This window comes from Arvicanthis niloticus, chromosome 22 (assembly GCF_011762505.2).
Source record: "Arvicanthis niloticus isolate mArvNil1 chromosome 22, mArvNil1.pat.X, whole genome shotgun sequence".
NCBI classification, from domain to species: Eukaryota; Metazoa; Chordata; class Mammalia; order Rodentia; family Muridae; genus Arvicanthis; species Arvicanthis niloticus.
The window spans coordinates 9,639,470-9,657,151 of NC_133429.1; the positions used below are offsets into that span (position 1 = coordinate 9,639,470).

Genomic DNA, 17,682 nt, shown 5'->3' on the forward strand with positions numbered 1-17,682 from the left:
GGAAGAAAAGGAGTAAGAAGAGGAGAAGAAGAAGGAGAGTAGAAGCTAGGTGATGAAAGAGAGAAAGAGGGGGGAGACAGTGAGGCAGATATTCATGTTTCTCCACCAGTCAAAGATAGTTGTTATATCTAGGTCGGTCAGTGGGTTACACCTCTGATTGAACAATTCCAAACTTATAAAGCCTATGATTAATGTTTTTTAAAAAAATGTATAAATGCAAAAAGGAAAAGGGGGCATGGGATAGGGGTTTCCTAAGGGGGGTGGGGGGAATGGGGATAGGGTATGCCATCTGAAGTGTAAATAAAATATCTAATAAAAAAAGAATAATATCAACTTCTGAAACAGATATTTAAGTAACATTTTGAAATCAATGATAATAAAAAAATTATCTGTGGAATGAACTTAATCACCAATAAAAGCAAGATCATGTTTCTGTGTTTACATTGAGATGACAAAGAGGCAAAGATATAGGTTTCTACCCTGAAAATATAGAAAATAAATGTGGAACCTAAACCAAAGAAAAGGATCACAGAGGTGAAAACAGATGTTCAGTGTTAAAAAAAAAAAGACCAAACTTTAGACAGGAGCTGAAGAGAGGGCTCCCTGAGTAAGCAAACTTGCTATACAAGCATGAGGAGCTGAGTTTGAATCCCTAGCACCCAGGTTAAAAAAAAACTAAGGCACAAGGGCGCCTGCAGGAAACCTCAGTGTTACAAGGCAAACACAGTTGGATCCGTCCATGTGCTAGCTGGCCAGCAAACTTACCACCAAGGCGAGCTTCCAGTTCTGAGAGACCACAGACCATCTCAAGGCAATAATGAAGAGAAGGAACCCAATTCTTGCTCTGGTCTCTGCATATATGCACACTCACATGCAATGCACACACAACATGCACATGAGTGTGTATACACACAGAGATAACTCTCCAGATAAAAGTAGCTTTGACATTTAATTGCATTAAAAACCTCTAATAATACTCAAGAAAAATTAAGCATGCATCATGAACATCAAAGAAAGAGCCTCGCCTCAGACTCTACAAGAAGCAAAAATAATAAGGAATATTATAAACAATCTCATGGCAATGAAATAAAAATTAAATGTTAGCAGACATAATCCATGAAAAATAAACCATACTGAAGCTGATAACTGAATCTGAAAAAGCTGACTAGCTAACTCTAAAACCATTAAGTGTTAATCAGTTATATGTACTAAAAACCCAAGTTCAGACAGTTGCATTATTATACTCCATCAAACATTTAGGAAAAAAAGCAGTTTCCAAACATTGGGAAACAAATACACTTCCTCAACTCTTTATTTAAATTCACCACAACCCTAATAACAATGCCTGAAAATGATAAAAACAAAATGTCATGGGTCAACACTCACCATGAATACAGAGGTAAAACTCCCTGACAAAATATTGATTACCTGAAGCAAAAACATCTTGAAAGATGATCCTAATGTATAGTCTCCATACCAGGAATTGCTTTAATAGTCGAAAAATCAATTATATACCGACACTGAAAGCATAATCCGTGAAAGTAAACAGTAATTAGGATTTTGTTAAAATTAAAAACTTCTGTTCTGTAATACAAAGGACAATGTTAACATTCACATGTCAACATGGACAAACACTCTTCAACAAAAATCAATGCTGCAAACCCCAAAGTGCCTTACCTTAAATGATGCTACAGTGCTGTTTTAGTTAGGATTTCTATTGTTGTGATAAAACAGCATGACCAAAAAGCAAGTTGGGGGAGAAAAAGAATTTATCTGGCTTACACTTCCACACTGTAGTTTATCACTGAATGAAACCAAGGCAGGAACTCACAGGGCAGTAACCTGGGGTTAGGTGCAGATGCAGAGGCCATGAAACGGTACTGCTTACTGGCTTGCTCAGCCTGTACTGAAAAAAGTTTAAACCCACTACAGTTTTGAAAACCTACCAAACCCACAAATCCCTGAGCCCAAAAAACTACCAATCCCTGGGCTTGGCTTGAAATCCCACCAATCCCACCCTAGAAATCAAGAAACTCAATATAAAGCCTGCCTCCTGCTCAGTTCCCTGCGGATTCTCACCTAAGCAGAGGCAGCCACTCTCCTGTGTCTTTCCCTGAACTGGAAACTTAAGGGTTATTCGAAAAGTCAGTTGGATGGTGTTTTTGCTGGGGCAAACCCTCAACCTAGAACTGACCTTAATACATGCAAGTAATTAAAATGGTATAAAAGCATAAAGGAGGAAAGGGGGTTGGATAGGGAGTTCTAGGAAGGGGAAATGGGAAAAGGGGATGACATCTGTATTGTAAATAAATAAAATGTTCAATTAAAATTTTTTTAACAAAAGAAGATAAAATTAGGACCAAATATATTGTTAGAAATTTAAAACACCCCATAGTGAAAACAAAAGTAAAAAAATATAAAATTGTCAATCCACTAAAAAGTCCAATAAGGAATAAAATTCACGTAAAACTAAAGAGAAAAGGAAAAACATGGAAGAAATAAGGCAAATATAAAATTCTAAAGTCATCAATAACAATAAATGTGAAGAGATCATATTTTGCTATCAGAGGTTGAGAACTCAAAGCAGGTTATTCACCTATGCTATAGAAGAGTCATTCAAGCTGAATCTGGTAGCACAGGCCTGAAATTGCAGCTACTTTGAAGGCTGAGGCAGTAGGACTCAAAGTTCAAGGCAAACCTCAGCAACTCTGAGATCCTATCTCAGAAAATTAAATTGAGGGCTGGGGATGTAGTTCAGGCATACAGCATATGGATAGCGTCCTGACAACCCCCTCCCACCCACAAAACAAAGATCAGGAAGAGGAACCAGCATTTAAGGAAAAGGCAAAGCAAAGATAAATCAGATAAATAAAAACAAACACTATTCAAAACCAAAAGTACTCAAATAAGGAATAAGCTACAGAAGGATTTGTAGGCCACAGTCCATAAGATGAATACATACAATCCACTGTTTGCTTTTGTATGGCCTGAAAGCCATTTTTATATATGTAAAGGGTTGCATAAAAATAGGAATATGAAAATATTCATGAATATGAAATAAAAATATGAAATACTCTTGGTTTACAAAGCCTAAAATATTCACTGTATTAGGCTTTAAGAAAATGTTACTATCTTTGCACATTTTGTGCAACTATAAAAGAATTAGCTAAGACTAGAAAATTCATAATTTATAGAAAGTTTGCTCACAGTCTAGAAAGTGCAAGATCCAGGAACCAGAATCTGGCAAGTGCCTGCTTTCCTCCCATTAGAGAAGGTGGAAATGTAAGATGTGCACATGGGAATACCAGAGAGGAAACCCATTTTTAGTATCACAGACCTTATGACCTAACCACCTCTTAAAGGGCACCTCTCAACACTGACACACTGAGGATTACGTGTCCATCCAACATATGAACACTACAGAGTACACTGAAACCAAAGGATCTGCCAACATGGTCTGCACTGTACTCTTTATGGACAGGACTGAGATGGCCTGATTCAGAATACTACACACACTGTCACCACTTAGCATGTCACTAAGGTTTCTTTGGCATGTTGATATTGGCATGTACAACTTTTATATGATTACATTTACCAGTCTTTTATTTCTGTTTTCAAAGATATACATTAGAAAGAGGTTTTCCACTTCAACAGTATTTTTTGTTTAAATGTATTACTTTTTTCCCTTATTTTAAAAAATTATCTTTAATCATTTTTTACAGTCCAATAGTTTCCCTCCTCCCTGGTCTGCCCTCCAACAGTTCCTCATACCATTCCTCCTCCCCCAAGCCACCCCCAACTCCACAAGAATGTTCCCACCCCTTACCCCAACCCACCAGACCTCCCCACTCCCTGGGGCCTCATGTCTCTCTAGGGTTAGGTGCATGTTCTCTAATTGAGGCCAGACCTGGCACTCCTCTGCTGTATATGTTTCAGGTCTCGGATCAGCTAGTGTATGCTGCCTGGTTGGTGGCTAAGTGTCTGAGTGATCTCAGGGTTTCAGGGCAGTTGAGACTTCTGGTCTTCCTATGGGGTCACCCTCCTCCTCAGCTTCTTCCACTCTTTCCCACAGGGTCTCCAGCTCTGTCCATTGTTTAGATTTAAGTATCTACATTTGACTTGTTCAGCTGCTTGCTGGGCCTCTCCAAGGGCAGCCATGCTAGGTTCCTGTCTCACTCAGGATGATATTTTCTAGTTCCATCCATTGGCCTGCAAAACTCATGATTTCCTTGGTCCTAGTAGCTGAATAGTATTTCATTGTGTAAATGAACCACATTTTCTGTATCCATTCTTCTGTTGTGGGACATCTGGGTTGTTTCTAGCTTCTGGCTATTACAAATAAGGCTGCTATGAACATAGTGAAGCATGTGCCCCTGTGGCATGGTGGGGAATCTTTTTGGGTATAGGATTAAGAGTGGTATAGCTGAGTCTTCAGGTAGATCTATTTCCAAAAGTAAATCACTCTGACTGGAGTTAGTGATAAGATGGCAAGGAAAGGTGCAAGGCAAACACATTTTCTGTATCCATCCCTCTGTTGAAATATCAATGGCTTGTGCTCTAGACAAAGAATGGACAAATGGGACCTCATAAAACTGTAAAGCTTCTGAGTACCAGTGCTCCTTTTGATGGGTCAGAAAAACAGACAGCAATTCATAACAAATCCTGACTTAAGGTCCTCATGTTAATGTTGTAACATAACCTCAGCTTCCAGACATGAAGAAGGTTGGATGAGAAAACTCACAAGTGATGGTAATTACAGATCTTCCAAGGTGTCGACTCTAGTCTCTTGATGAACATGTATAAAAGAAGAGTCATCTAAGGTCTTGAACCAATATATTGACTTTTTCTAAGAACTTCTGGTAAAATCCTAATTAAGAACAGGAAGTTACTAATGTGTCTCAAATGATTCGCCAAACAGAGTTTACATATCACATTTACAAGAAATACGCTTTCCCAAGACATTGCCGTGACCATGAGATGATAAGACTCTAACAGCAAGACCACAGAGCTGAGATTAGTGGAGAGAATTCCAGAAGCACTGGACAAATTGAGGAAAGAGAAGGAGGAGGATGGGCAGAAGTAGGTGACAGGGCTTTGGAAGACTTGAATCTCTTCTTGCTGGGAAGACTAAGGTGTACTCTGCTGCACCCCTGAAGAATATTCACAGCTGATGAAGTCCTACTATCTCACATCTCCACCACCCTACACTATTAGAGAACAGAGCCTGGGCAAAGAATACAACACACTGTTGTCTCTGCACAGGAACTCAACTTTTCTATGAGGTTGGATTTGGATGGAATCTTTTCCTTGTTCCCTCATTGCCCTTCCTGAGATGTCAGTAGATGTTACTTTACATTTCTCTGGAAAAAGTCACTCAACAAACCTAACTCAACAAACAAAACTAAGTGGACCCTGGACCTCATGCTTTTTGTAAAGGTACAGCTTATAAAATGTCTGGAGGATTTCTTCCAGAAGTGATTCCCTAGAAGGATTATACTTTGCCTAGAAAGAAAAACTGTGCTTTCTCTTGTGAACCACAAGGAGTTGAGAGAGAGTTGAGCAAAGAGAAATCAGGTAATTCTTCCCCTTGCTTTTCCTCTCCTATCCTCAAGGGGAAAGAAAGCTGGATCTGGAGTCTGCTATAATAAATGAATGTTTTTTCTCCACACTATGAGTTACCTAGACACACATGTCAACATTAAAGATTACAACCCTTTCAGAGGCCTAAAATATCAAGGCCATTAAGATCTGGGGGTGACTAATTCTCCTCCTCATTATTTCTCACAAATTAAGGAAGTAGCTCCCATCAAACACAGACACATAACTTACAGGTGAAAGCTAAAGTGTTTCGGGGTCGTCGGTACTCTCTACTACCAAGTCTGAACTATTTAATATTGACCACATCTACAACTCTTCAACCATGTAGGCAATTGGGCCCCTGGACTAAAACCAACTCTCAGATGTGTCACTAAGGCATCGACACCCGATTCATAGACACCGCAATCGAAAGTGCTTCAGACTCACCACCACCTGTTGATGCCCACATTGGAAGAGCCTGTGAACCAGGGATTGAGGATGTAGACACAGCGGATGGTGTCCACGCCCTGGATGCACTCCTTCAGGGCGGTGTTGTCGTGGAGCCGGAGTCCCTTTCGGAACCAATGCACCGCGTTCACCCCCATGTTCGGGGTGCGGCGGGTCACCCCGACTTCCTCTACCGAGAGCTTCAAGGCGGGGAAGCCGGGTTCATAACCGACACCTGCGCTTCCAGGAGAACCTCCTCACCCGAGGAGTGGGGAAAGGGCTGCAGAGAGGGGCGCGGAGGCGGCGAGCGCGCAGCTGGCAGATGAATGGAGGCTGCGGAGGCGCCGAGATCCACGCGCGACGTCCTTCAGGAGCCGGCGCCCAGCGTCCGGAGGACACGCATACCTTCCCGGGCCTGAGACCCCCGGAGCGCAGGCGATCGCGCGGGGCTCGAGCCGCCACGACAGCCCAAGCTGGTCATCAGGGAAACCTCTCCCAACCGAGCGGTCCGCGGGGAGACGGTGGCGCGCCCGAGGCGGACTCCACGGGTAAACACGAGCTCACACAGCCTCCATGCGATGCGGCCTGTGCGCCCCTGAGTGGGCAGCGAGCTCGGAGAGCGCGGGCTAGAGCTCCAGAGGTTGCCCTGGTGACTCCGCCGCGTCAGCGGCCTCTGCCCCGCCCCCGGCTTCTCATTGGGCAGCGCCGGCCCCACGTGACCACTGGCACCTCATTTTTCTGAAGTGTTTTTACTAGGATGGCTCTGATCCCAGCGTGTGCCACTGGGAGCATTGCTCCGGACCTGTCGAGATCACTGGGCGCTCGCAACCTGAGTTCTCCCGTGGGAGCCGGGCTCCTCAGCCCCAGGCAGCTCCCGGGGACTACAGGCCACGGGGAGACAGAGGAGGCATAGCTCTGCCCACGGGGCCAGGAGCCAGCTCCATTGGCTAAGGCTCTGGGGACCCGGATGAGCACAGGGCTGCGGGGCGCTCGCGGGCACGTGCTTGGCATGAGCCATAATGTTCACCAGAAGGTCTAATCCGTTCCCACGCTCCCATAGATATTGCCCTAAGTTGCTCATGAATTTCCTCAGGAGATCCCTGTGCTTGAACATGAGCATCATTATATTGTCCTGTCCCTGTTAGCAGGCATGAGAAATAACTTGTAATATGTGGTTAGCACTAACTCCATTTGGTCTTGCTTTCTCTATGAATAACTCATTAAACCACATTTGCCATTGCAAGTATTCAGGTTCCTTTAATAATACTCTACACAATACCTTCCAATCCTCGGGTACCATTTAATAATTCCTTAACATAATGAGATTGAGGTCCATATAAAGTTACTGCCTTTTTCAACTGACCAATATAATTGACAATAATTTCTTCATAATAAGCCCTTGTGCCACACCTAGTTATAAGAAAAGAAAAAGCAGGAAATTCATCACCATCATCATCTGAATCTGTTGTTAACATGGCATCCTCTGGAAAGGATGCAGAAAAAACTGCTTCAGGCAGTGGCACAAACAGTGAAACTTTTACTTTCGCTTTTCTGGCTCCTGGTACTCTTAGAGAATCGAAATCCTTCTGTAACTGATCAGTCCTTCCTGACAATTGTTTAAGAGACTCAGAAGCATCATACAAAGGTTGTGCCAAGTTCTCTCTGGCTTTAATAATTCCTGTTTATCTTTATTTATTTCATCTTTGACTTCCTCATCTAAATTTAAATCCTTTATTGAAGGCACAGCTTCTTTTGCTACATTTGTTACTACCCTGTTTTCATTCATATCCTTAAATACAGTAAAAAATAACAGCCCAAATAGACCAAAAACGAACTGGAATCTTTTTCCCTGCCTTGCAGCCTTTTCCACATTAGCTTTCACTCTAGGGCAAATGTCAGAATCTATGGAACCCTCATCAGGGAAGCAAGGATTATAGTCTCTTGCTGTCTCTAGACACAACTCTAAATCAGATTGAGAGATACAAATTCCCTGCACTTTTAAGAGATGCTTAAGCATAGCAAGATAAGGAGAAGATTTACCTTGTTTTATTTCCCTGTGATAAAATAAACTTACCTTGTCTGACCATCCTGAATCAATTTCAGGGTCCCTGTTGAGGCGTCAAGTGTCAGTGTCTAGTGTGTTGGGGACCCTGGGAATTGATCTTGAAAGAACCTAGGACACGGGATGCAGAGCAAAGGCAGAAGCAACTGCATACTGCCACAAACTTTATAAAGCCTTACATAGATAAAAACACAAATTCCGTCAAATTCCTTTTGGCAAGCTAAACTCATAAAATCTTTATTCCTATAATACTAGGAATATAGGCAAGACTAAGCAAATGCTTCTTCTTAAAACATTTAATTAACAAATCACTCCAGTACCTATAACTCAGAGACCTTGAGAGCCTCTTCCACAAAGACAGATGGAAGCAGAACATAGCTGAGGCCAAGTGAGAAAAACATTTTCTCCTCAAGGGCAGCATTCCAGCCCCTCCTTGCACCTTTCACCAATCCTTACTTGATCCTGCCTGGGAGCTGCATCTCCATGTCTCCACATCCTAACACTTAGGAAGTAGAGACAAAAGAATCAGAAGTTTAAGGTCATATTAAGTTCAAGGACTCCATGTGATCCAGTATTAAAAAGGAAAAAAATCAGAATGGGACTGAAACCAACAAAATAATCTAAGTTATGGGGAAAACTTCTAAACTGGCTTTCACCTTTTGGTAAATGTTTACTTCTTTACAGCTGATACAACAAAGATTCAAGAGGTTAAATAACTTGCCTAGATCACCTGGTCAATACTTAAAGGAGCCAGTCTACATCTAAAGCTCATCACTTGTTTCTGAACAATCGGGTTCATTGTCCTCCAGTATTATTATCTATCCTGCTAAAACTTAGAACAAAACTTTATGGTAATCACAAAGTTCTAGCAGTTCACATGTTGTCAAAATAACACCAGTTGTGCATGGGTTTCTCCTTAATAAAGAGGAAGGATCATCTGGTTTCTTTATAATACATAGAAACAAATAGATACTGACACATGAAACACATACACCATTATACATAGTAATAAAAGTTCCCACAAACTGAGAGGACAGAAACCAATTGCTTAGCTAAAACACTGTTACCCTAGGGCAAAAAACAAAACACAATGGATCATGGAAATTGCAAGAGTTCAAGGTGTTTTCTTCCTAAACATCATAATGAACAAAAATTTTCAGACACAAAATAGTTTTGTAACATGTTAAAATTATAGTAACTGAAGGTACAAAAATAAGGTGAGAATTTCTGTATTTAAAAACATTAAATGTCTTTCCATGGGGAATTAGTTCAGTCAGAACAAGAAGAATGTCATAGGAACATCTCAGTCATCCAGGAGTTGACAGCACAGGCCTTCAGTGTATCATTCCAATCCTACTGAGAGCAGTGTGTTTCTTAGATGTCATTCTATCAACAGCACCGTTACTACTTCAGCATGATTAAACTTATCTCTCAGGTTACGGGATTTTCACACACATAAATATAACTGTACAGGCACTAAGTAAAATATAACTTACTCAAAGCTAGATTCAAGTTTCTCAAAGTTCCTGTCTACCCTCAATAAAAAGTTCCTAAGGAACAACACTTCCCTAAGGATACCCACTAGAATACTTGGACCCTACAGACATTGTTCAAAATGATGATTCTGCAATCCTATAAACATTGTAAATCCTAGGATAACCTACAATATTTTACTTGAATTATATCTGAGTTGATTTTCCAAACTTACAAGATTCTGTGCACATTTACTTACACACACACACACACACACACACACACACACACACACACCCCTACCTCAGTTATAGAGAATGTATTCAAGGAACGCCCTTTGAAACTAGAGAAAACTAGAAGAAAACTAGAGGAAGAAGCCCTGATTCAAAAGCAGAGTTCAAAGAATTCAAAGACAAACTACTGTACTGAGAATGAGGGGCCAGACCCTTGTGGCTCCTGTTCTGAGGAAAGCCAAATGCAGCTTTATGCAAGTAGCAGAGCCAAGACCACCAGATGAGAGGCTGATCAAGAGAAGGCTGCCCATTCTCACCTACTGCCAAAACAAGATGCAAACTGTCCAGCAATGGGTGAGTGGCTAAGGAGAAGAGCAGCCCTAAAGCTCTGAGCAGTGTCAATGGGGAGGAAAAGAAATTGTCCACATCTGGAGCACTTCTCTATGCAGAGACAACAAAGGACAACAAACACAACATTCTTGTGTTTGAGGTAGTTTATACTTAAGCACAGGTCATTCAAAAAAAATGTCATTTTAGAAAATACTTAACTTCTGCAGATTCAGCAAAGAAACAGCGGAGCAATTGATGGTCTTCAATACTAAAACACGAAGTCATTTCACTGATGATCTATGAATGAGTGAAAAGAAGGAGAAAACTAGCAAATTCTCTTGAGTTGGCCTGAAACAGAAAGAAACGGCCAAGACACTACTACCATTTATCCCTAAGTCCAAAAAGCTAATGCATCTGTGATAATCAATGAAAGTTAATCTCTGCCAGAATGGGAAAATAAGAGTCAATAACCACTTAAAAATATAAAGGACTGAAGTTAATTCTTATATCCAGTATCTTCTTCTAAATTACAATTAGCCAATGCTGTTAGACTCAAACATTAAACACCTCCTTAGGAACACAATGGAGTTTGTTCTCTCTCTCTCTCTCTCTCTCTCTCTCTCTCTCTCTCTCTCTCTCTCTCTCTCTCTTGCTCTCTTTCACTCTCTTGCTATTTATCCTCATCCTCTCCCTGGTCCAAGCTCTGCTTTGCCTCTCCCCTCCCCCAACCTTTTCCCTATGCACATTCCCCTTTATTAAATCATCTATTTGTTGTCCTAGATTTTCACATGTTCTTTCTGAAAACAGGAGCCATGCTTCTAATATTCTCATGATGAGCTAACATATACATCTGCTTCTACACAATATTCTAAACTCCTCTAATATCAATCTGTAAGACACAGACACAGGAGTGAGAAATGCAACAAAGCACACATGCTTTGCATACCAATATCTACTCTTTCTATGCATGATGAACTTGACTGTTTTCTATTCTAGTCTAACTTTTAAATGTTGGTTAAACTTCATATACTGAGTTTTTAAAGATTTATTTATTTAATATATGTGAGCACACTGCAGCTGTCTTCAAACACAGCAGAAGAGGTCATTGGATCCTATTACAGATGGTTGTAAGCCACCATGTGGTTCCTGGGAATTGAACTTAGGACCTCTGGAAGAGCACTCAGTGCTCTTAACCTACTGGTTAGAGAGTGATCTCTCCAGCCCTTAATGTTTATTAAACTATTACACTCAACTGGATGAAAGAGAACAAGCTTTAAACACAATTTCCTGGCAATAAATAAGATTTGAGTAGCACAAGAAAACTTGTGCCAAGTTCAGCTCTTTTGCCCTAAAGCAGACTAAACTTACTATGTAATGGTAATCAAGTCCTAAGATTTGTGGGATAGTTCATAAAGTTTCCAACACATTATGGTACTTATTCACACTGCTATAGTAAAGTATGCCTGGTTTTCATATGAAATCGTTCTAAAATTCTTAAAATGTGAGCCTTGACATCTTGTTCTCATTCACAGAACACAATTGTTTTAACAGTTTACTAACCATGTGATCAATACTGCAATTCCTTACAGGAACCAATATTATTTGTCAACTCCCTCAGGAAGAAGGGGGGCACCAGAAGAAGGGAGAGAAATGGTACAACAGCAAACTATCACTTATGGAGTATTTCTGGAACATGTCAACACTGGTTCAGATAAACCACATCCATTCTTGATAGAGAATATTTTATGACTAGTGTAAAAGAAACACGTGGCCTACCTATATTTTAAACACACAATGATCACAAATGAGCTTATTTTAAAATTAATTTAATCATCTGTATTCAATGACTATCTTAACAATTCTGTATGATAAATATTTCTACTCAGAAAAAGTTAACAGTGAGCCACAGCAGACAGAAAGAACAAATAAAGTATTCTAAAAATGATTCAGTTCTTTCCTTCTAATCAAGCCATCATCATCCCAGCTCACAAATGAAAAACTGAGAATAAACGTCAAAGCTACTCTATGCAAGGCGGTTATGGAGCACTCCTTTGATTCCTTCACTCAGAAGGCAGAGGCAGGACAAACTCTGGGTTCGAGATCATCCTGGTCTTTACAGAGCAAGTTTTAGGACAGCCAGGGCTACACAGAGAAATCCTGTCTCAATAATAAAATAGTAATTAAAAAAACAAACATGCTAACTTCTAATAAAAGGAAAGGTTTATCTTACAATACCTGTTGATATCTCCTAACAATAAGTGTAATAATCAGGCTATTCAATGGTGTCACATACAAACTGAGGAAGCTATAAAATCAGTTAATGATAACTTACATGAAATGTTATAAGATCAAGATCAGAAAGTCTAGAAAAGTAATCTACATAAAGGGAATCTTTGCAGATCCTCCTGTTCTGAGTAGTACTATCCTATAGCCACTTTTCAAATAAATCAGCAATTCCTTTTTTTTAATTGGATATTTTATTTACACTTCAGATGCTATCCCCTTTCCCCATCCCCCCTTAGAAAACCCCTATCCTATGCACCCTTTTCCTTTTTGCACTTATACATTTTTTAAAACAATGTTAATCAAAGGCTTTATAAGTTTGGTATTGCTCAATCAGAGGTGTAACCCACTACCCAACCTAGATATATCAACTATCTTTGACTGGTGGAGATACATGAACATCTGCCTCCCTGTCTCCCCCTCTTTCTCTCTTTCATCACCTAGCTTCTCCTCTCCTTCTTCTCCTCCTCTTCTTACTCCTTCTCTTCCTCTCAGTACTCCTCCCACCTTAGCTCCTCCTACAATCACCCTTCCTGTTAAAATGAAACTTTTCTCTCAAAATACAATTAGAGCATAATTATGTCAATTTGTACCAGTGAGGTACAAGATAGTCCTCATACCCAGTCCAACATTTTGCTGACTAACCAGAACCTCTGTCATCTATCCTAACTAAAGCACTTAGTTCTGAACCTGGCTTTTTCCTTGGCTTTAGGATGAATGTCAGCTGATGAACATCCACTCAAATCTTTTCTCTCAAGGTAAATAGCCAGGATTGGCTATGAGGCTATAAGTTTTCAACCCCATCAGAAATCCAGAATGACTGAGTTAACTATAATTGTGGGAAGCACAAAGCATAGCTTCTAAAACTTAGACAGTTTATAGAGACCTCTGAACACCTGGACACTCCCTCTACTTCAAAACGTTGGAGCATCTGTTCTTCTGCCTTCTGGCCCAGGATCATCTGACAGACCATAGTGATGCAGAATTATTAAGGGCTGATTACTCTGTCTAGGCAGATATAATCAGTCGACTATTCTGCAGGTGTGTCCTTTTCTGGACAGTAATTTGTCTGTAGAAGGAAAGAGACAATTCTTGTCTAATGGCTGTCTCACCACAACTGGAGTAACTCCAAAGATGCTCAATTTCTTCTTAGACTTCAATATATGAAGCTGTCAGGAGCAGACAGGTCTCTAATCAAAATGAACATTAATACAGAAATGTTTGTCACATCAATTCTGTGGATTTCTGATGTTTTGAAAACCAACTATCCATGTAAGGTAATCTGGACTGTTGCCTGTTAACTCCACTCAGCTATTTCTAAATAAAACATAGAAAACACCCTAACAATAAACTCCAAGCCATGAATTTGCTATAGTCCCTTATCTCACAGGCTGACCATCTCAAATCAGTTAAAAAAAGTTAAAGGAGGACTGGGTCTAAGCCTTGTATTCCTAAGTGTGTTATACTGGTACAATGCCTATGAGGGTAACAATATTCATCTCACTCTTATATCAATAAGCAGCTCGTACCAATAAAAACCTTAAAATTTGTAATGAAAGTAAATTGGTGTCGTTTAAGAATTTATATCTTCATCTTGATAATAATTATACAGATTTCTACTAATAGGTTGTGGCTATGCAATAAACCCTAGCTAATCCTCTCTATTCCCACAAAACTACTACTTTTCCCTAGAAAGACAGCCCAACATTTACCACCTTAGTCCCCAAGCGCAAGGAATAGGGGCGCTGACTCTTCATTAGCTTCTTCAAGCTGAATAGGGGCGCTGACTCTTCATTAGTTTCTTCAAGCTGACTATGGACGTTGAAATATTAGAAGAAGAGTGGGGGGAAGAGCAAATTGACAAGCCTCTGATGCTGTGTCTTCACTGCCTCCAGATGGAATTCCCGGACCTCAGAAGTTTGAGCAGGTCTGCCCAGCTTGCTTGTTGAGTAGATACACCAAGGCTGATCATTCTGCAATATACAATTCTCAAAACAAATTTTAGTATCAAGATAGTTTTTTTTTTAAAGAGGGCTGACATTTTATTAAGGATGTTGGTTCTAACTGCTTTTCTTTTTTCCCCCTCTTTTATTGGATATTATATTTACATTTCAAATTTTATCCCTTTAACGCATTCCCCCCACCTCCCAGGAACCCCTTATCCCATCCCCCCTCCTCCTGCTTCTATGAGGGTGTTTACCCACCTACCCCCCAATCCCCCTCCCCACCCTCAGATTACCCCTCACACACTCAGTGCTCAGCCTTCAAGGTATCAATGACCTTGTCTCCCACCTATGCCCAACCAGGCCATCCTCGCCTACATATACAGCTGGAGTCATGTATCTCTCCATATGTGCTCCTAGGCTGGTGGTTTAGACCCTGGGGAGCTCTGGCTGGTTGGTATTGTTGCTCTCCGCACAGGGCCACCAGCCATTAAGGCTCCTTCAGTTTACTCTCTAACTTCTCCATTGGGAACCTTTGATCATATTAATGGTTAGCTGTGAGTATCTGCCTCTGGGTATGTCAGACTCTGGGGAACCTCTAAGGAGACAGCCTTATCAGGCTGCTGTCAGCTTTCTCTTCCTGACATCCATATCAGCGTCTATTTTTGGTGACTGCACATGGAATGAATACCCAGGTGGAATGGTCTCCATATAACCTCTCTTTCAGATTCTGTCCCATACTTTGTCTCCATATTTGCTCCCTTGAGTATTTAGTTACTCCTTCTAAGAAAGACCTAGGCATCCTCACTTGTTCTTTCTTCTTCATGAGCTTCATGTCGTCTGGTAGTTGAATCTGATGATTTTTTTAATTTCCTCTGTTTCTGATGTTATGTCTCCCATTTCAGTCCTGATTTTATTAATTTGAATACTATCTCTGTGCCCTTTGGTTAGTCTGGCTAAGGGTTTGTCTATCTTGTTGATTTTCTCAAAGAACCAGCTTCTGGTTTTGTTGATATTTTGTATAGTTCTTTTTGTTTCAGCTTAGTTGATTTCAGCCCTGAGTTTGATTATTTCCTGCCGTCTACACCTCTTGGGTATATTAGCTTCTTTTTGTTCTAATGCTTTCAGGTTTGCTGTCAAGTTGTTAATATATGCTCTTTCCAATTTCTTTTTGTGAGCACTTAGAGCTATGATTTTTCCTCTTAGTACTGCTTTCAGTGAGTCCCACAAGTTTTGATATGACGTGTCCTCATTTTCATTTAAATCTAAAAAGTCTTTAATTTCTCTCTTTATTTCTTCCTTGACCAAGTTATCATTGAGGAGAGCATTGTTCAGTTGCCAAGTGTATGTGGGCTTTCTGTTGTTTTTGTCCATGTCAAAGACGAGTCTTAGTCCATGATGGTCTGATAAGGTACTAGGGATTATTTCAATCTTTTTGTATCTGTTGAGGCCTGTTTTGTGACCAATTAAATGGTCTATTTTCGAGAAGGTACCATGAGGTGCTGAGAAGAAGGTATATTCTTTTGTTTTAGGATGAAATGTTCTATAGATGTCAGTTAGGTCCAGTTGGTTCATAACTTCTCTTAGCTTCATTGTGTCTCGGTTTAGTTTCTGTTTCCATGATCTGTCCATAGCTGAGAGTGGGGTGCTGAAATCTCCCACTATTATTGTGTAGGGTGCAATGTATGCTTTAAGCTTTAGTAAAGTTTCTTTTATGTATGTGGGTGCCCTTGCATTTGGGGCATAGATGTTGAGAATTGCGAGTTTCTCTTGGTACATTTTTCCTTTGATGAATATGAAGTGTCCTTCTTTATCTTTTTTGATTACTTCTGGTTGAAAACTGATTTTATTTGGTATTAGAATTGCTACTCCAGCTTGTTTCTTGGGACCATTTTCTTGGAAGATTGTTTTCCAACCTTTTACCCTGAGGTAGTGTCTGTCTTTTTCACAAAGGTGAGTTTCCTGAATTCAGCAAAATGCTGGGTCCTGCTTACGTATCCAGTCTGATAGTCTATGTCTTTTTATTGGAGAATTGAGTCCATTGATATTAAGAGATATTAAGGAGAAATGAATATTGTTTCCTGTTATTTTTGTTATTGGCAGTGGAGATATGTTTGTTTAGCTACCTTCTTTTAAGGCTTTTGGAAGATTACTTTCTTGCTTTTTCTAGGTTGTAGTTTTCTTCCTTGTGTAGGAGTTTTTCATCAATTATTCTTTGAAGTGCTGGGTTTGTGTTGAGATACTGTGTAAATTTGGATTTGTCATGGAATATTTTGGTTTCTCCATCAATAATGATTGACAGTTTTGCTGGGTATAGTAGTCTGGGCTGGCATTTGTGTTCTCTTAGGGTCTGTATGATGTCGGTCCAGGATCTTCTGGTTTTTATGGTCTCTGGTGAGAAGTCTGGTGTAATTCTTACAGGTCTGCCTTTATATGTTACTTTGCCTTTTTCCCTTACTGCTTTTAGTATTTTTTTCTTTGTTTTGTACATTTGATGTTTTGACTATTATGTGGCAGGAAGTATTTCTTTTCTGGTCTAAACTATTTGAAGTTCTGTAGGCTTCTTGTATATTTATGGACATCTTTTTCTTTAGGTTAGGGAAGTTTTCCTCTATAATTTTGTTGAGGATATTTACTGGTCCTTTAAGTTGGGTGTCTTCCCCCTCATCTATACCTATTATCCTTAGGTGTTTGGCCTTCTCATTGTGTCTTGGATTTCTTGTATATTTTGGGTTAATAGCTTTTTGTATTTTGCATTTTCTTTGACAGTTGTGTCAATGTTTTCCATAGTATCTTCTGCACATGAGATTCTCTCTTCCATCTCTTGTATTCTGTTGGTGATACTTGTGTCTGTGACTCCTGATCTTTTTTTTTTAAGGTTTTCTATCTCCAGGGTAGTCTCCCTTTGTGATTTCTTTATTGTTTCTACTTCCATTTTTAGATCCTGCACGGTTTTGTTTAATTCCTTTTCCCATTTGGTCACATTTTCTTCCAATTCCTTAAGGGATTTTTGTGTTTCCTCTTTAAGGGTTTCTATCTGTTTTTTGGGAGTGTTATTTATGTCTTTCTTAAAGCCCTCAATCATCATCATGAGAAGTGATTTTAATTCTGAATCCTGCTTTTCTGGAGTGATGGGGTGTTCAGGGCTTGCTATGATGGGGGAACTGGGTTCTGATGATATCATGTAACTTTGGTTTCTGTTGCTTGTGTTCCTGTGCTTGCCTTTTGCCATCTGGTTAACTCTAGTGCTGCCTGTACTTGCTGTCTCTGGCTGAAGCCTGCCTTTCCAGTTATCTCACTTGTGTCTGATCTTCTAGGGGTCCAGATATCTCTG

General features: G+C 40.1%; 1 protein-coding gene across 1 annotated transcript in view; it reads right to left on the minus strand.

Annotated features, from left to right (window-relative positions):
* Nucleotides 1–6,971: 6,971 nt before the first annotated feature.
* The window catches only part of LOC143436484 (uncharacterized), a 43,052-nt gene continuing 32,341 nt past the window's right edge, over nt 6,972–17,682 (minus strand). Inside the window, exons 7-8 of the mRNA XM_076920862.1 lie at nt 7,304–7,630; nt 6,972–7,162 (exon numbers count right to left, since the gene is read on the minus strand). Of these exons, the coding sequence (XP_076776977.1) occupies nt 6,972–7,162; nt 7,304–7,630 (518 nt within the window). The remainder of the gene's footprint in view (nt 7,163–7,303; nt 7,631–17,682) is intronic.